General features: G+C 40.9%; 2 protein-coding genes across 2 annotated transcripts in view; one reads left to right on the plus strand and one right to left on the minus strand.

Moving 5' to 3' along the window:
* Positions 1–19,063, minus strand: part of fads2 (fatty acid desaturase 2) — a 79,958-nt gene extending 60,895 nt beyond the window's left edge. Inside the window, exon 1 of the mRNA XM_069899255.1 lies at positions 18,642–19,063. Within this exon, the coding sequence (XP_069755356.1) occupies positions 18,642–18,653 (12 nt within the window). The 5' untranslated portion in view covers positions 18,654–19,063. The remainder of the gene's footprint in view (positions 1–18,641) is intronic.
* LOC138743689 (acyl-CoA (8-3)-desaturase-like) overlaps positions 18,377–20,171 on the plus strand; it is a 49,172-nt gene continuing 47,377 nt past the window's right edge. The window contains exons 1-2 of the mRNA XM_069899285.1: positions 18,377–18,466; positions 19,048–19,699. Of these exons, the coding sequence (XP_069755386.1) occupies positions 19,517–19,699 (183 nt within the window). The 5' untranslated portion in view covers positions 18,377–18,466; positions 19,048–19,516. The remainder of the gene's footprint in view (positions 18,467–19,047; positions 19,700–20,171) is intronic.

Genomic DNA, 20,171 nt, shown 5'->3' on the forward strand with positions numbered 1-20,171 from the left:
TAATGCAGTTGGGGGAGATAACCTTTTTGTAGATCTTGCAACTAAAATTGCAGGAACTTTTAATGTAACCAATTGTTGGGTCTGCGGGGGTCCACGGATGTCAGAGCAATGGCCTTGGTGGGGGGAGTCCCTCTATTCATTGACCATGATTTCCCGAATTTGGACAACTAACCGAACGAGATCAAGAGAAACTTGGTCTCTCTCTAACGTCCCTTCTGGTTTTTATTGTCTCTCACGAGCCGGCAAATACCCAGTAGGAGAAAGTCCCTGCAAAGCTGTATGGATTCGCATTTCGCCTGGTATTTTCACTTGGTTTCCTAAACCCCTGACTTGGTTCTTATCCACTGTTTTTAAAACTAATTGCCTACCCCTGTCTAATAGCAGTATTCAGTTTTGGAATTGTACCACTTCCACCATCACAGGACCATACCAATCAAACCCCGTTCTTAAAAGAGTTTGGGAAAGGGGGTATGGAGTATCCCCAAATGGATTATTCTGGGTATGTGGTAATAAAGCTTATACTCGTCTTCCCTCACAGTGGAGTGGAACTTGTTTCCTAGGAATAATCCGCCCAGAATTTTTCCTCCTACCCCACGATCACGGTCATAAATTAGGCGTGAAGGTTTTTGATACATTACACCGTCAGCCCCGCTCTACCACGGTACATTTGGGACAATGGGGAGATGATTGGCCTCCAGAACGCATAATTCAATATTATGGTCCCGCTACATGGGCTCAAGATGGATCCTGGGGTTATCGTACTCCTATTTATATGTTAAATCGCATTATTCGCTTGCAAGCAGTCCTTGAAATTGTTACAAATCAAACAGCTCTAGCCCTGCAATTACTTTCATCCCAGCAAGGTCAAATGCGCTCTGCTATATATCAAAACCGTCTGGCCCTAGACTATCTCCTAGCCACAGAAGGAGGTGTATGTGGAAAGCTTAATTTGACTAATTGCTGCTTACAGATTGATGATAATGGCCAAGCCATTCGAAAAATCGCTGATAATATTCGTACTTTGTCCCATGTACCGGTTCAAACCTGGCATCCTTTCCCACAATTTAATTGGATGGACAAATGGTTTGGAGGAACCTGGTGGCGTACCTTCTTGTGGGTCATCGGAGGTATTTTATTCCTCCTACTTATTTTGCCCTGTATTATTCCCTGTCTACGCAGCCTGGTGATTTCCATGGTCGAACAAGCTATGCAACCAGGGGGGATGGGAGACCCTGTAAGACTTTTATTTCAGCGTGAGATTAATGTATCATGAAACGTTTCTCTTCCCCAGGTTAAAATCCCCATTCATATCTATATATAATACACACATTTTAAAGAGAGAAAGGGGTGGATTGTTATATAGAGAATTTAGGTTAAAATGACTTAAGTTAAAATGTGATGATTAATCATAAACAGGGAAGCCAGAACGGACAGAGAGTTTACTAGCAGTCAAGGACAGAAGGAGCTGCTGAATATGTTTTTTTAAACCTATCTTTTCATGGTCATAGTGAGAGACATGCAGGAGACAAAGGATTGATAAGAAGGGTGAGAAACAGAATTTAGTGTATGTAGAGTTCGCAGCGTACGTAACGAACGTGATAATTAAAAATGCAGTTGTACTTAGAATGCTTTTGCAATACTAACCAATTAAAACAGTATTAATAAGAAGGGGAAGGGCAAACAACAAGGGTATAAAAATGAATGCACTGTATGTATCGGGGCTTAACTGGTGAGAAACCAGTTGAGTCCAACTCTGCAGACTTGTAAATAAAGCTTGTCGTGTCATCAGTTTTAAAGAGACTCATGTGTGAGAAGTTTTATTTCTGACAATAAGACATAGGAGTGGATATAGTCTATTCAGCCCATTGAGTCTACTTCGCCTTTCAACCATTCTCTCACTCAGCCCCACTCCTGGCTTTCTTCCCATAGCCTTTGATGCCCTGGCTAATCAAGAACCTATCAGTCTCTGCCTTAAATATACACAATGGCCATAATATCTTTCTGTGCTTTGCTGAGTGATAAGGTTGTGTTAGACAGAGTGCAGAGGAGATTCACCAGAATGTTGCAATATCGAACAACTTTAGTTATGAGGAGAGATAGAGCAGAATGGGGTTGTGTTCCTCAGAGAAGAGGAAGCTGAGAGCTGATGAAGATTATAAAAAGAGATAGATGGAGTCAATGGTACAAATATTTTCCCATAATTGGGGTGTTTAAGATAGTATAAGTTGAGAGGTAGTAGGTTCAGAAGGCATCTGAGGATGAAATATTTGCACACAGAGGGTTTGGAATCTGGAATGTGGTGGCTGGGGAGGTGGTGGAGGCAGATACCCTCACTACATTTATTGAACATCTAAACAGTTACTTGAATCACCAAGGCAAAGAAGACCATAATCCTAATGTGGATAAATGGGAAAGTATTGTTGCCAATTAAATGTAGCACACCAGATGATGACTTTGCCTTTTAATTACAGTTCTTTCCTAGTACAATATGTAGTAAAAAATCTTTAACTCAAAAATTTGTTAACCTTTTAATTACTTCATTCTTTTGGCTAGCCCCACAATACCCTAAACCAGAGGTTTTCAACCTTTTTATTTCTACTGACATACCACTTTAAGCAACTCATAAACCATAGGTGCTCTGTGATTAGTAAGGGATTACTTATGGTGGTATGTGAGTGGAAAGAAAAAGTTTGAAAACCACTGTTTTAATCGTACCTCATTGACTCATTACGTGCACGGTTTCATAACTCCAAAGGAGATGGGCCAATGACAATTTTTCTCAAGCAAAATATTTCAGTAACAATTGGGTCCAAAGCAGTGGTTCTCAACCTTTCCCCCCGCCTCCCCCCACTCACATACCACTTTGTGTGCTGTATGTGTTTCCATGTTATTTTATATTGAGGTCCAAAGAATGCCATTTTGTCAGGTTGTACTTTACATCGCTATGATAATAATAAAAAACTTGAACTTGAAATATGGACAATGGTTAATTTCAGTTTAAAGGACAGAAGCTTCAGAATGTTAATGAGTTTGAAATCAATATCTCATGCTGCCATGCCTGATGGTTCTGTACTGCCTGATAGATTAGAACAATCCAAGACATTGGCTGAAGGGGGTGACGCACTGGAATTTAAATCTGCTTATGGTGAAATGTGTGCAGAAGTCCTTAATGTCATGTGGTGAATGTATAAATGTTTCACTGTATGCATACTTTTACAGATGATTGCCAAGGTCCTTTGCCACTGTTTGCTATCTGCCATACTCCCTACTTTCATGCACATCTGGGATGAAGTGTATGGTTCTGTGGGATTGGCTAATAAGTGGTTTCTTGATTAATCCAAGTGCCAGCTTTGGCACTAATCTATGGACATTAGTGATAAAAATTTGGTAGGATTCACTAGATTTGTGTACTATTATTATCATGGAGTCATACAGCACAGAGCCAGGACCCCTCGGTCCATCCTGATCTTTCAAGTACATATCTATACTAATACCATTTATCAGGACTTGATCCATTGGCTTTTTAGCCTTTGTGGTTCAAGTGCTTGTAGAGGAGCTAATTCAATGTTGTGAGGGTCTTTTACATTCAATTTCTAGATTTCAATCAATAATTTTGCATGCGGTTTTATTATTTATTTGCGGTGCTAATATTTTTAGGTGCCATAGCTCACCAAAAAAGGTAACAAGGAGGTGCCAGAGCAGCCCCATGAGGTGCCTGGAGTGGCCCCCTGAGGTGCCAGAGCACTGCATCCCTGTTTATTTGGTATTAAGTTAAAAATAAAAGCCACATGGCTTTTTGGATCATGTCATACAGCAGCTAGAAATCAACCGTGTCAATTAGCAATTGGAATAACACACCAGCCAGACTAGCTAACAATTGAATTCCTTACCTGACATGAGCAAATCTGTATTTTACAACTGACCAATGGTCTCATGGTCACTTTACCAATACCTGAAATGTTACTCGAATCACTCAATACCATAAAGAACCAAATATAAACTTTGCAGAGGCTGGAATTCTGAAATAAAATAAGTCAAACCTGCTGGAAATAAACAGCAGGTCAGGCAACATCTGTGAAGAAATGCTCTGGAGAGTGCTAATCAACTTTAAAAATTTTAATTCTTAATGTTCATGTCACACAGCGTCAAGATTTCAGATCAATGATCTTTCTTATGATAGTTTTGATGAAAGCAATTCCAATGACACATGAGAAACTGCTGATTCAGAGCAGCACGCAATCTGCTGGAGAAACTCAGTGGGTCGAGCAGCTGCAAAAAGAATTGTCAACATTAGGCCTGGAACCCCAAATTAGAACTCAATTCTGATGCGAGACTTGAGGATTGTTATTCACATTGAGATCTGTCAGTAGTAGTGTACTGCGTGGCCTGGCACTGGGTTCATTATTGTGTGACATATTCATCGGTGTTTTGGATGAGAATGTAGGTGGCTTTATTATTATGTTTGCAGATGACACCAAAATTGGTAGTATTGATGATGGTGGGGAAGGTTGACCAAAGTTACAAGAGGATATAGATCAATAGGGAAAGTGGCTAAGGAATAAACATCAATAGCTTTATAGTGGAGAGAGCAGAGAGCACAAAGTTCCTTGGAGTCCACTTAAGTAGTGATCTATCCTGGACACACATCTCCTCACTTATCAGGAAGGTGCAATAGCAACTGTACTTCCTGAGAAAAATGAAGAGGGAAAGGCTACCAGCCACCATCATGTCAACCTTCTACTGGAGGTCTATCGAGAGCATGCTGGCTGGCTGCATCAAAGTGATGTATGATTGCTGCAGAGCATTGGATTGGAGGTCAATCCACAGGACCATAACAGCGGTAGAGAGGATCACTAGGGTCTCTCCCCCCCCACCCCCCCACTACTCCCCCCTCCCCCCACACCTTATCGATGTGATCTGGAGAAGGCTTGGAAAATCATTGAAGACCTCTATCACCCTACCTACAGTATCTTCCAGTTACTCTCTTTGGGAAAGAGATACAGAAGTATCAGAGCCAGAACCACCAGACTGAGAAACTGCCTCTTCTCATGGGCAATGAGACTACTGAATTAACTACTCATACAATCCCTTTGAGATTCTACTGTTTATTTAACAATATTCATTCATTTTTATAAATATACTGCATATAAATTACTTGTAAATATGTATTCTATCTATATATTTGTTTGCATGTTTTTACACTGAGGATCAAAGAATGTGATGTACTTATATAAAATTGGAAGATAATAATAAACTTGAACTTGAAATGACAAATGGAATTTAAATCTGACAAATGCTAACTAATGCAGCTTTTAAAGTTAAACCAGGTCGCAACATCCATAGTGAAAAGGGAAATGTGGTTGAACAGAGACCCCTTGCAGAAAAACTACATGATTCCCTGAAACTGGCAACATAGTTAGTCTGAGTGGTGAACAAGGTGTATGGCATGCTTGCCTTCATCAGGCATGACATAAGTGCAAGGTAAGGATGTTATATTATATTTGTACAAACTATTGGTTATACCGTATTTGGAGATTGTGTTGTATTTCAGGTCACCCCCCTATAGAAAGGATGTTATTGTGCTATTCAGGTTGCAGAAAAGATTCATCTGGATTGGAGGGTTGAGTTATAAGGAGAAAGTGGATAGGCTGAGACAATTTTCACTGGGGCCAAGGAGGGTGAGAGGTGACATGAGAGGCAAACATAGGGTAGATAGCCAGAGTTTGTTTCCCATGCTAGTTATGTCTAAAACCAGAGAACATAGATTTAGGCGGGGGGGGAGGGGGGTGGGGGGGAGGTGGGGTGAGGTTTAAAGGAGATTTGGTGGGTTTTTTTTTTTACACAAAGAGTAGATGGTATCTGGAATGAGCAACTGGAGGAGGTGATTGAGGGAGGAACAGTCAAAGGCATCTGGTCAGGTATTTGAATGGGCAAGGCATAGAAGGATATGGAGTGAATGCAGGCAAGTGGTATTAGTTTGTGGAGGCATAGTGATTGGCATGGATGCCGAGGGCTAAAGGGCCTGCTTCAATGCTCTATAAATCTAATAAGGGTCAAAACCAAAAATCTCGGTGTCAAATAGTGGATATGTGTGGAAGGACACCATCTTTGATTCCATCTTTTAAGATAGAAAGGGAAAATTAATTCACACAGGGACTGGTTTTAGTAGCATAAGGGTAAATAACTATATCATAAAGTGAAAGACTATGGCAATGTGAAAGAAATTGCTAGCTTGTGATAATGGGTGCTGATGGCACCCTATATTCTCAGCAAGTTTCATGATGGAGCTCTTCACAAATATAAAACTATACTTTTTCCATCATATTACACAGAACAGAATTGGGCTATTCAGATCTGGAATAATTTATCTCCACTGCTGCAAATGCTCCATATTCTATTATAGACAATGTATTTGTTTAAAAAAAACAGATTTTTTAATGCTTCAAAAACACCGTGGTATAAGAAGTAAAGAACTTGGACTCGATTTGGATGGAGCACAAAAAAGATTTATTATAATAGCCTTAGCTGTAGCAAAAAAATGTATTATGTCAACCTGGAAATTAGAAGAGAGCCTGAGAGTACAGCAATGGTACAAAGAAATGAATAAATGTATTCCATTGGAAAAAATAACATATAATTTAAGAAATAACATCACAGTATTCGAACAAATTTGGGAACCGTACATGGAACACAACAGAGAAGTCCTACCGCGGACCTCTACCACCTAAAATGACAGAAGGAGAAGAAGACGAAATGAACTGACCCACTATGTAAAGGTAGATGACACAAATTTCTTCTTTATTTTCATTGTTTAATGGGTTTAATGCATCATATATGTTGAATGTTGAGTGGGTGGTGGGGGGGGGGGTGAAGGAGGGAGGGAAGGGAGGGGGGGAAAGGGGAGAAAATGACTGTGTATATTCAAGAGGGAAATGTTTGTGTGTATTTTGGTCAGTATGGTTCATAGTGTGAAAAATTAAAAAAATTAAAAAAAAACTCTGGTATTTTTCCAATTGCTAGTTGCAATATTCCCCTGAACTCTTTTTGCTTTAATCTCAGTTTCTATCATTGTTGCCACATTAACAACCAGTCATTCCTAATTCTCTCTCATCTTAAAGTCCTCTATCAGATCCTCAATAATTTACTCAGATTTAGACATAGGCTACACACTATCAAGTCTCCCATCAAAATAATCATTTACTGTTTTGAATAATATATATGAAAATCAAAGAATGCTGAAAATATGAAATGAAACTCGAAATCACTGGAAAAACTTGGCAGTGCCAACAGAAAAAGAAATAGTGAATGTTTTAGGTCAGACTGTTTTTAATTTATTTTACATGCTTCCTGTAATGTCTGCTTGAGATTTGATTCCTAGAATCTGGAATTAATTTCAATATCATTTAATCTTAAATATGATGTGGTATGTTTCTATCAAACAACAGAGCATGCTTGGGGTGAGGTGAGGGGAGCAGGCAAGTAATATATATTTTAAGAGCAGCCTTGTTTCACTCTAAAACTAATCATTGCACAATCAATGGTCCATGGGTTTGTTTCAGGCAGCACAAGAAAAATAAATGTTACTGTAAATAAATAATATGTAAAACAAAGTTGTAAATTTGACAAAACAAAACAAAACTGAAGCAATGACCCTATAAAATAAAAATCCCATTGGTGGTCTTGGGAAAGGGCTCAAGTTTGCTAGCATCCTCGCCCCCATCACGTTGGTGGTCTGTGAAAAGCTAAAGAATATTTAAAATGAAAAGAAATTGAGAACCACTTCTCTAGAGAAAAAAAATCATTAATTTATTACATTAAAGTGTTTCTTTTTGGTTGTATCACATTATGTAACTCAAAACTGCAACATTGTATAAAATGTAACTTTTAGTATTTGGTAAAATGAGAAAGATGGCAGAAAGAAGTTTGAGAAATTACACTGTGTTAAAATGTGACTTGTATCTCTGAACTGAAAAAGGTAAATTGAACAGATGAGAATTTTTTTGATTATAGAGCAGAGTCACACGCCTTTCTGGCCCGACCTAAATACCCCAATTAACCTACAACCTCTGTATATTTTTTTTGACAGGTGGGAGGAAACCGGAGCACCTGGAGGAAATCCATGCAGACACGGGAGAACATATAAACTCCTTAAAGACAGTGCCGAATTTGAACCTGGGTCGCTGACTCTGTAATAGCATTGAGCTAACTGCTAAGCTAATCATGTGCCCTTATTTTGTAATTTGTTTTTAGAAACTTTTTCTCTCATATACGTGGAGTTTTATTGTCATTTCTTGCAGGCGCTTTGCGAAAATGTGTTTTAGAATGAAACGTATGTAATTTATAAAGTTTTGGTATCAATTCCTATGTTCAAACTTGAGAATTAATGAAAAATCAAAATAAATAGATTGCAACATATTTTTTGAGATGGGTGTAAATTAAGAAATTGGATTTTGCTTATCAATCTTCTGGACATTTATTCAGTGATACCAATTGGGTGTTCCAAATTCCAAAATGATTAGGCTCAAAAAGCTTGGATAAAGGTCAGCATTAAAAGTACAACATTAACTAAGGATCCTTATAAAAACACAAAACAAGGAGAAGGAAAGGATCAAACCAAAAAGATGTCATCACATTCTGAAAATCTGGAGAGACAATTGTTGGGACTCAATATACTGACAGATCATTCCGTCGGCAGTTGGCAATGTGTGTGGAGGGAACATGGTATTCTTATGTAAGAATGTAATCTATGGTTTGAAGTTGTACCTTTTCCCCTCTGGTAGTTGTTGTGTCCCACAGTGTGCAGGAAGAGGAAACAATGATTCAGTAATTTCAATGGGTATATGATCTGGATATGTAGGTCCATGTGGTTGTCTCAAATCTAAGACCAGACATTAATAGCTTGGAACAGAAAAAAAATGAACAGTGCTTTAATGTTTTACCTACAAACACTTTTATTCATGTCAGTAGTAATAATACTTCTAGAATCACTGTAAGACTAGCAGATATTCATAATACATTTGTATAAAAATTAGCTTGGAGCTTCATGTTTATTTTTAATATAAATCCCATCATTATAATAAAGGACAAACTAGCATAAAATTATATTAAGCATGCTTCTGTCACATACAAGCTCTAATTAGAAAAGTAAATTGTTATATTATGTTTTCTGTATTTATATGTAACTACAATTTATGCTTCATATTTAAAGTTTGATCATTTCTACTCCACTATTTCTCTCTTCATCTATTTCTTATTCCCACTCCTAACTATTTCTGCTTTATAAACTGCTCAAGACATATAATTATCATTATAAGGGTACTAATTAATTGTAATCTTATTCCAGATAACAAGCCTAAGTTGGAACCAGTAAAAAGAATATATTTGCTATAATTTTTGGTTCTAGATTCAATCAGGCATAGTTTTAAATTATGGCATGTTATTTTATAACAATCAGTTATCATTATGTTACCAAGTAAAGATGGACTTAAAAATATCTTACCACTTAGACATTCCATTTTAAAGTCAAATCTCTGAAAAAAATAGAAAACAAGAGGATGGACAAACATTTAACATGTTCTTTTAAGTTCATGATACAATTCAAAACTGAAAAAGGGTAGCAGAATTGAGCCACACAAAGCAAAGAAAAAAAATCTCAGATTACAGGTTCAAGCTGAATGAGTTGATCAACGACAATGTGACAGTGCAGACATTAACATTTGACCTAGTTTCCCTGAATGCAGGATGGAAAGGGGATGTAGAGTTTGATTTTGTTCCATGATCTTATTGAGGGGAGTAAGGGTAGAAATGGACAATAGAAATTATTGCACTACCTCTCTGAGCTTTCCTCTGGAGACAGATATGAAAGATAAAAGTCCCAAAGTCTGGAAAAAATGCTTTATTGAATGAAAATACTGCTTTGGCTCTTTTAAGAGAACATGAGATTTTCCAACATTTTATTAGACTGAATGGGAAGAGACAGTCCAAGTATTAATTTCAGATTATCACCTTAAACTTCCGAACAGGAAATTTAGTTACCAGATCTCGGCAGCAGCTTCCACTTACTAGCAGAGTGGAGAAAGACTGCCAGTCTTTAGAGCAAGCTAGCATTCACAGTGGGAGCTCCCTTAAAATAAAACATAGAAACCAGTAGGAGTACACCATTCAGTCCTTCAGGTCAGTACCAAAATTCAGTGTGACAACATCTGAACAACTGGCCTAATCTCACATTCTTACCACATCCCTTGATTGTGTTAGAATGAAGAAAAATATCTACCCCCTACTTTTGTTTTTAATACTTCATTTTAAACCACAAAATAAGTAATTACAATATTTCATATATATTCCAAATACATGTGGTGTATATATAAATAAAGAGTACAAGAGAAAATAAGAAAAAAACCCTACTACCACCCCCACCCCCCCAAACCACCCTCCAATCCCCTACTATACAAAAGAAAAGGAAAAAAAAACAGGTCTAGAGAACCACAACAGGAGTAATCAATATCTTTAAAATAAAATTATTTATATATATATATATATGTGTGTGTGTGTGTGTGTGTGTGTGTGTGTGTGTGTGTGTGTATCAGAGAGAGAGAGAGAGAGAGAGAGATACTTATAAGAGAAAGGGAATGTCTGAGATTCATTTAATTATTAAAACACACAAATTGTAAATATGGGCTCCATATTTCACATATGTATGATACCTATTTCTAAGTAATTTTTTCAAGTGGTATACAACTCCTAACCTCTGCAAGCTAACAATCCACTCCCAAATCAATATCTGACTTCCAAGTTATTGTGATACATTTTCTAGCTATCGCTAAAGCAATTTGAACAAATTTCACTTGATATAATATTCAATTTCAATTTAGATATCTCTCAATAAAACCAGTATTAGATCCTGTGGGAATTTCACCCCCCATCATTTGTTCTAATAAATTACCTTTTGCAAATCAAAAAAGTTTAAATGGGGAATACTATCTACTGTAAAGGTTAAAACCTTATTTTTTTGCTTCTTAGTAATTTTGTGCCTATCTCATTAAGAATAAAATATTTTTGTAGTGTTACCATAGTTACTATGATGTCATATGTCGTAATATCTGTCGGAGCTTGCTTCCTCATTCTTTGGAGAACAATGAAAGGGAAGTAAGCTTGAAATACTTTTCTTTGAATTCATCTTAATCGTCTTATATTATTTCTTTTACGTTTGTTTAAAGTTGAATATCATTATTATACAGTATGCTTTGTTACTCATTGAAATGAAAATCTCAATGTGTAGTTATGCAAAATGTTTATTTGTTTTTATCAACGAAATAAAGCTACATAAATCTGCATCTATAGAGTTTGATTTATTGGATTAAGATAGTAATTTGGAATATCAATGCTAATGTTTCTATGAAGATGACATGTTTTGAAAATGGGAAATACTAGAAATTAGAAAGTGTTGTCTATATCAACCTGTCGTGGAAGATTTAAACCGTGTTTCTTACTTTTACAGCCTTTGCTTCTGCAAGGCTGAGAACCTGCTTGTTGCATATGAATTAGCACTAAATTCCTCCATGGGGCACAGGATGCAGTTGAATCAGAAGACATTATCTAAATTTACATTATATGGGGCCTAGGGATGCATATGAATCAGTAGACATTATCCAACTTCCATCATGAGGCCCAGAAGTTGTCTTTTGTTGGTCGCAGACTGACCTTGTTAAATTATTTGTTCAAAGAGATGAGATCTGAAGTAAACAACTTTTGGGTAATCTAAGCCATGGTCCCACTGCTGAAGTTTGAGACTCTCCAAGAGGTGGCAACATCTCTCAGCAAGAAGAAAAAGAACTTCAAGAGTCAAGCTAACGTCCCGGTCGAGGGAGGTAGAGAAGCTGCTACCGGCGCCCCGACAACCTATACAAGTGTGCAGTCGTTGCCTCGCTTCGGCAGTTGGGACCACGTTGATAAGTATAATTGGGAAGGGCTTGCATGTTGTAGTGTGAACTCAGCTTTAGATTTAGTAATAAAGACTTGTATAAACTGAACTGCTCTCGGTGTGTGTCTATTTTCTTTCGGTAACTCGAACACTGTGACCAATCTAAAACGAACAAAGTGAGAGGTACAAGTTTACCCAAGACAATTGGCGCTGTGAGCAGGATTGGTCTCAAAATGTTTCGCTGAAAGAAAGAGGTGAGCAGTTCTTGATTCCGGGATAGACTTCCAAAGACGATGGGTTTGGCATGTTGGCCAATACCCTGTCTTTGCTGGGACCACCCCTCAGTTGGGATGAGAAGTTAGATCCATCAAGTGTGCCTCTGGAAGAGCGGGTTGCGACTCTCCTTCGAGAAAGTAAATTTCCGATTACAAAGGGGATGCTGACGGATGGTTTTTGGCTGCTGGCCACAGCCTTATACCACTCGGTTCAGCATGAAGCAGAATCAGTTCAGCGAGAAGTAGAATCTCAGCATAAGAGAGAGCAACTAGAGGAGGAGCTAGAAGCTGTGCAACAACGCTGTTCCATGATGAGCGAGATTGTTTGCACCAGTCAGAACCGAGCCAAAGAACGGGAGGATAAGCATGTCCAAACGATCTGCCGTAATATTAAACTCCGGCAGCAGCTCTGTGCAGATAAAGAAAGGCATGGAGTAGAACCCGATCCACATCGTATTCATGCCATAAGGAATGGCGATGATCCTGATGAAATTGATGAATGAGATGGGAATATCTGGAAAGATGACCATGGTAATAATGCAGATACTCCTCAGCGTGTGTCTAACATACTACCCTCTCCACCTGCTGTTCACGCCCGCCCCATAAGGCAGCAGACTTCCCAAACAGAGGAAGTGGGAGAGGGGGGGAATGTAACTGACGAGATTGAAGAGATAGATGATCCCCTCATCTCACTAGAGGATCCAGGGGAAGGTACCCGAACCCCTGTTTATGCTCAATGGCCCACCCCCTCTACGGGATGGCCTAGGCCTCGTCCCGGCCACTGGGCAAAGGACCCTGTGGGCCAAAGTGGGAGCAGGGGTCAAGAGCAGTCAATGATGCGTGACTTCTCTGTAAAAGAGCTGGCTGCCATTGGAGATCAATTTAGGCAAAAGGTGGGAGAAACTCTGGCAGCCTGACTCCTGCGTGTCTGGGAGCAAGGAGGGGGTAATGTATATTTAACCCCTGAGGAATTGTTGGGATTAGGAACATTGTCTACTGATATCCGGGTCACTGCTGAGCTGCGGGGTAGAGGAAGAGAGGTGGATTACTTACTTGCCACTCTAGGGGATGCCCTGCTACGAGTATACCCATCACCAGTAGATTGGGATTTACATTTGGAATTTGGACTATTATTAAAAGATTAGTGGTGGATGGGCTAAGTGGGATCCTGTGATGGTGCCTCCCCACCCCCCCCCCCCCCCGAAACCAGTATGCATTCCACAATATTGGCTCCCTGGGGGGCAGGAAGAGATTACTGCCACCATCGATGCTTTGCAAGAAGAAGGGGTAGTGAGGCCCACAACGTCACCCTTTAATAGCCCTGTTTGGCCGGTTCAGAAGCCGGATGGCTCCTGGAGAATGACAGTTGACTATCGTTTTTTGAACAAACATGCCCCACCACTTGCTTCGGCAGTTCCGGACATTGTTACCCTTATTGAAAACATTGCTACTGGGAACTCAGGAACATGGTATGCTGTCATTGATCTCGCTAATGCCTTCTTCAGTATTCTTATAGATGAGGTCTCACAGGATCAGTTTGCCTTTACTTGGAAGGGGAGCCAGTATACCTTCACCCGCCTTCCTCACGGCTATGTACACTCTCCCACTATTTGCCACAGCCTAATTGCCCGTGATTTGGAGACGGTGCCAGTATCGCCTTCCCTCTCAATTCACCATTATATTGATGATGTGATGACCCAAGGGGCCACGGAAGAGATGGTACAGAAAGCAGAACAAGAGGATGCCAAGTTTACTGATGGTAGCAGCCAGTGGGTGCAAGGAAAGCAGAAGTGGAAGGCAGTGGTTTACCATCTCAGGTCAGGAACTCACTTATTGGAGGAGGGGGATGGTGGCTCCAGTCAGTATGCTGAGTTGAAGGCAGTCACTTTACCACTAGACCCCCATGATCACCCTCTTCACTTGATTACTGATTCCTGGTTCCTGGGCTGTGGCTAATGGACTAGTGGTATGGATGCCTGATTGGCAAAAGAAACACTGGCTGATACATGACCGCCCAGTATGGGGCAAACAGTTGTGGTAGCTGTTGTGGGATGCTTCCCATGATCATGAGATAATCATATATCAGGTTGATGCCCATACCAATGCAATGACGAACATGGCACAACATAATGCAGTAGCAGATCAGCTTGCCACTATCAGCCGCGCCGATACTGTCCCCCTGCCTCGATGGGCACACGAACAGAGTGGCCATTTGGGGGAGAAGGGATCAGCTATGTGGGCAAGTACACATGCCTTACCTGTCCATCAGGATGATGTCCGCATGGTTGTGCGTACATGCCCAGCATGCCAGCTTGTGAAGTCCCGCTCCGTTCCTCCTCATCCGCATGGCTGAATAAGATGGGGAGCTCGCTCAGCTGCAGTCTGGCAAATTGATTACATAGGCCCCATGCCAGACTGTATGGGTAAACGTTACATCCTAGTAATGGTTGACACCTTTTCGGGCTTGATTTTTGCTTTTCCCACCAAGACGGCTGACCAAGCTAGCACTATCCAAGGACTAAACCATTTAATTTCTCGTTATGATGTACCAGAAGAAATTCAGTCTGATAATGGCTCGCACTTCTCCGGGAAGGCAATCTGTGATTGGGCAACTGACAACATTATCTTATGGGTCCACCATATTCCTTATTATCCACAGGCTGCCGGGTTAGTTGAACGAATGAATGGCTTACTGAAGGAACAAATTCGTTTGTTAACACCATTGGCGACCTTGAAGGGGTGGTGCCATGTGCTGCAGCAGGCAGTCGCCAATTTGAATCGTCGCCCTTTGAAGGGAGGTACATCGTTCCACCGACTTCTTCACCCTTCTGAACTACAGCCTATTCCAGAGGAAAAACGGTCATTGCCCCCCATTCCCTAGCCAGAGAATGCCGGACAAAAAGTATGGGTGGCACCATCAGGTATTGGCCCTCCTGTAAAAGGGGAAATAGTGATACCTGCCCAGGTGAACACTTGGTGGGTAGCTATTGAGGGACAGGATGATTTAGTTTGTTTAAATACTGAACACTTATGGCATCGTGAGTGACATATGTCAGGCTTCTTTGTTCCAGGTCCTCCATCTTGTGCTCCTGCTGATCTGGCTTAACTGCTGCTTTGAAGTCAGCAATTGGATTTGTAATGTCGAGGACGTTCCGAGGGAGTTGCCCGTGGGGGACACGGCCTGATGTATCCACTAATATATCTGATATTGTTAAGCATGTTTCAAAATCTGTTCGTGAGCTTCAGTGTCTGGGTATTGTGGCCCACAAGGATAGTTTGAATCCCTTTTCATGGTTAAATGGTACATTTGGTGGATTGGACCACAATATTCTCATTGGTTGCCTGCATTATTGCTTATTTTTGTGCTTATTATAGTTTTAGTTTATTTTTTTCGCTCCTTCTCTACTCAAATGCTTGTAAGGTCTCATAAGTGACAGGCTGCGACCAAAGGGTGGAATGTAATGGAGGATTTAAACCGTGTTTCTTACTTTTGCAGCCTTTGCTTCTGCAAGGCTGAGAACCTGCTTGTTGCACTATGGGGCCCAGGGATGCATATGAATCAGTAGACATTATCCAACTTCCACCATGAGGCCCAGAGATGCAGTTGTCTTTTGTTGGTCGCAGACTGTCAGGAGACCTTGAAGATAATTAAATCATTTGTTCAAAGAGATGAGATCTGAAGTAAACAACTTTTGGGTAATATAAGCCATGGTCCCACTGCTGAAGTTTGAGACTCTCCAAGAGGTGCCAACATCTCTCAGCAAGAAGAAGAAGAACTTCAAGAGTCCAGCTAATGACCCGGTCGAGGGAGGTAGAGAAGCTGGTACCAGCGCCCCGACAACCTATACAAGTGTGCAGTCGTTGCCTTGCTTCGGCAGTTGGGACCAGTCCAGGCGTTGATAAGTATAATTGGGAAGGGCTTGCATATTGTAGTGTGAATTCAGCTTTAGATTTAGTAATAAAGCCTTGTATAAACTGAACTGCTCTCGTGTGCGTGTGTCTATTTTCTTTCGGTAGCTCGAACACTGTGACCAATCTAAAACGAACAAAATGAGAGGTATAAGTTTACCCAAGACACTACCTCTTAATAATTCTGTACTGCCCTACTTATTATACATCCATGATCATGTGGCCAGGCACAACTCCAATGCTATTTACAAATTTGCTGATGACACCACAGTTGTCAGCAGAATCACAAATGTCAATGTGGAAGTGTGCAGGAGGGAGATAGATAAGCTCGTTGAATGGTGTAAAAACAACAACCTTGTGCTCAATGTCAGTAAAACCAATGAGTTGATTGTGGACTTCAGGAGGTCAGGGGAACACAACCTAGTCCTCATTGAGGGCTCAGTAGTGGAGAGGGTCAAGAACTTTAAATTCCTAGGTGTCAACATCTCTGAGGATCTGTCCTGGAGCCTCCATGTTGATGCAATCACAAAGAAGGCTCACCAGCAGCTATACTTTGTTAGGTGTTTGAGGAGATTTAGTATGTCACTGAAGACTCTCGTAAACTTCTACAGATGTACTATGAAGAGCATTCTGGCTGGTTGCATCAATGCCTGGCATGGAGGCGCCAACTCTCAGGACAAGAATAAACTCCAGAGGGTTGTCAACTCAGCCTGCAACATCACAGGCACCAGACTTCACTCCATCGAGGACATCTACATGAAGTAGTGTCTTAAAAAAACAGCCTCTATCCTCAAAGACCCCACCACCCAGGCAATGTCCTTGTCACTCTGCTACCATTGGGAAAAAGGTACAGGAGCTGTTCTTGTGCCCAATGGGACAAGGACAGCTTCTTCCCTGCTGTCATCAGATTCTGAATAATCAATGAACCAAAGACACTGCCTTACTTTTCATGCACTTTTTTTATAGTAATGATGTAAGATGGTTATACCATGAATGTTTGGACTATAATGCTGCCACAAAACATGACTTGTTCATGACAATAAATTCTGATATGGTTGAAGTAAATCCACAAAATGCTGGAGAAACTCAGCTTGTTAAACAGTGTTCTTTATGTAGTAAAGGTAAGAATACATAACCAACATTTACGGTTTGAGCCCTTCATCAGGGTATGGAAGAATGTCGGCAGGCAACCGAACAAAAGGGGAAGTGGGGGGGGGGCAAGGCAGGAGGTGATAGGTGATAGGTGGAGAAAGGAGGGAGGGGACAGCAGCGATCGGGGGAGGAGGGATGGCTGGGTGAATGGAAAGGGAAAGGAGTGTGAACTGGAAACTGGAAAGAGGGAGGGGGAAAAGACCAGTAGGTTAGCAAAAAGCAGAGAAATTGATGTTAACGCCATCTGGCTGGAGAGTGGCCAGACTGAAAATAAGGTGTTGTTCCTCCAATCTGTGGGTGGTCTGGGCGGGATAGTACTTAAGGCCACCGACATGGAAGTGTAACTCAGAATTGAAGTGGTTGGTTACTGGGAGGTACTTGAAATATATTTAATGGCTTGGCCTCCACTGCCTTCTGTGGTAGACAGTGGGTGAAGACGTTTCTTCTGATCTCAATTCCCAATAGTACCCGAATCCTGAGGAGATAATTCTATTTCCTGTCCTCTGCATTTGGTCCAGTGCTGATAAGAATTAAGATCTAGGCATGTTTTCCATTTAACCATTTGTATTTCTGTCTGATTTCAAATCTACCTGTAAGGGATACTGGAATGTGAGAAGTCAAGCAAGTGCTAATTAAGAATGAAGTATTATGGGTTAACTTAAGGTGAAGGGATACTGGAATGTGAGGAGTCAAGCAAGTGCTAATTAAGAATGAAGTATTATGGGTTAACTTAAGGTGAAGGGATACTGGAATGTGAGGAGTCAAGCAAGTGCTCATTAGAAATGAAGTATTATGGGTTAAATCAGGGTGAAGGGATGCTGGAATGGGAGGAAGGGTTATAAAAGTATAAAATAAGGATCTTCAAAACAGGATAGCAAGTAAATAGCTTTAGCAAGTCTTGGGGATTGATTAATGAGTAAAGAACAAAGACATGATATTTCTTGGCTAACAAGTTTGCAGGAAGGCACATAAACTGATAAGAAGTTAGAATCCACGTGGGCAGAATTACCTAATGCTAAACCAATCCAGGAGGCAGAAGAATGTTAGGGGGAAGGTATCTCTGGACTGAAATGAAATGCATAAAAGTTGGGTCAGCCTCAGTATCTGTGTGTATTCCCAGGGTAAGGGGAAGCACCCAACTTTGCATTGTTGTAATAGTAGAATAAAAGTTCTTTGTTCTCAATTTTTGTCTCAAGCAAATTCTGTGGAGGTACTTCTGTTTCTCACATACCCTTGTGTGAAGGTGTTTTGTACCTTTATTGCTGTTTCATTTCTTTTTTTTTAACATTTGTTCATGAATCAAACCTTCATTGTTTCAGTCGCCTTTTGTCCATTTTTAGCTCCTGCATCTTTTACCTGCTAAGTTTCTGTGAACACATACTCACATTCTTCATCATTCTTCAGTCTATTGAAGGATTCACATCTGACCTGCCACATGAGGTTTTTTTCGTGATTTGCTTTGTACATTTTATTTTCGTGCCTTCGACTCAGCGACGTAAACTGATTATTTCCACGCGGCTTACAATCAAGATGGTGATCGGGACGCTCTTCCTCTGGCCCAGTGTCCAGATGGTGCCATCACCGTCGGGGTTTCGTGATAAAATGGCTGGCGTCTTCTGATGCACAAGCTACTCTTCTTCCAACTATTAATTCTGGGTGAACAATTCCGCCCCGTTTGAGAATGATGCAAGATAGTGGGTCAAATAAAAAGGCAGTGTTTGATTTGCAAAAATAGAGACAGTATGAAAAGGCGAACTAAATTAAACGCGATCTCGTCTCCTTTATTCACAGAATAGTCTTGAAGAGGAGTTCTGAATGGACACACTCCTGTCGTCGCCGCCGCATCCTCCTCACCACCCAGCCCAATGAAAGAGAAGCCCTGAACCGCGTGAGAGGAGTGGACGTTGCAACAAACCAATCGGAATTCGCATTGACCAAATTCGTGCATCCATCAGCCAATAACGCGTGGATCTTGGTTGATTAGTCCACGGGATATCCGCCAATAGGGAAACACTGGTTGATTGCGTGATTGATGGTTCTGTTGGCCAATCATCTTAGGCACCGGCAGCGTGATGGCAAAAGCATCCAATAGAAACCACCTTCAAGGGGCGGCAGAAGCGCGTCTGATGCGAAATGTGGTCCTGAAAGATTGGGAAGGAAGAGAGGGATGGAAGCTTCAAGCCGCGAGTGAGAAGATGCAGGGGGAGTGAGCGCAGCCCGGGCTTGGGAGTGAGCGAGGCGCGGTCCGGGCTCCCGAGTGATGGGCTCGAGCGCAGAGCGCGGTCGCCACCGGTTCTTCAGCTGGAATGAAGTGCAGAAGCACTGCACTCGCACCGACCGCTGGCTGGTGATCAACAGGAAGGTCTATGATATTAGCGAGTTCAGTCAAAGGCATCCAGGAGGGCCCCGGGTGATCGGGCACTACGCGGGGCAAGACGCCACGGTAAGAATGGTGGTGTGGCAAAGCTCCCGAGTTGGAGTCGTTCGGCTCCTGGGGTCAATCATGAGCGGAGGTGGCTGGAAGTGGGCTGATTTGACAGAGAAGTAAGATATCCACCACCTTCAGGAGTAGCTTAAATAGTAATGATTTGAGCGAAATACAGAATGAATTTTAGGAAATCAATAATCATATTGAGTAATCATCATGTGGTTGATTGAACGATTAATTAAGTGGAATAATTTGAGCTGAGAGTTTATTGTCATCACCGAAGTACAGATATATTAAAAATCTTGCAGCCACACAGGTAGGTAAGACACACCAACTGTAATAGTAATAATTAAATACCACAATATGCCTAGACAGAAAAAAATATTCACAGTCACAATTCGTCCAAGGAAAAAAAAGTGAAAATTCATAGACAGACAGATCTTTTGGTGGTCCTAGGGTCAGGATAGGGTGAGGAAGTTCAAGAGCC

The sequence above is a fragment of the Narcine bancroftii genome, chromosome 1 (assembly GCF_036971445.1).
Source record: "Narcine bancroftii isolate sNarBan1 chromosome 1, sNarBan1.hap1, whole genome shotgun sequence".
In the NCBI taxonomy this organism is placed as follows: domain Eukaryota; kingdom Metazoa; phylum Chordata; class Chondrichthyes; order Torpediniformes; family Narcinidae; genus Narcine; species Narcine bancroftii.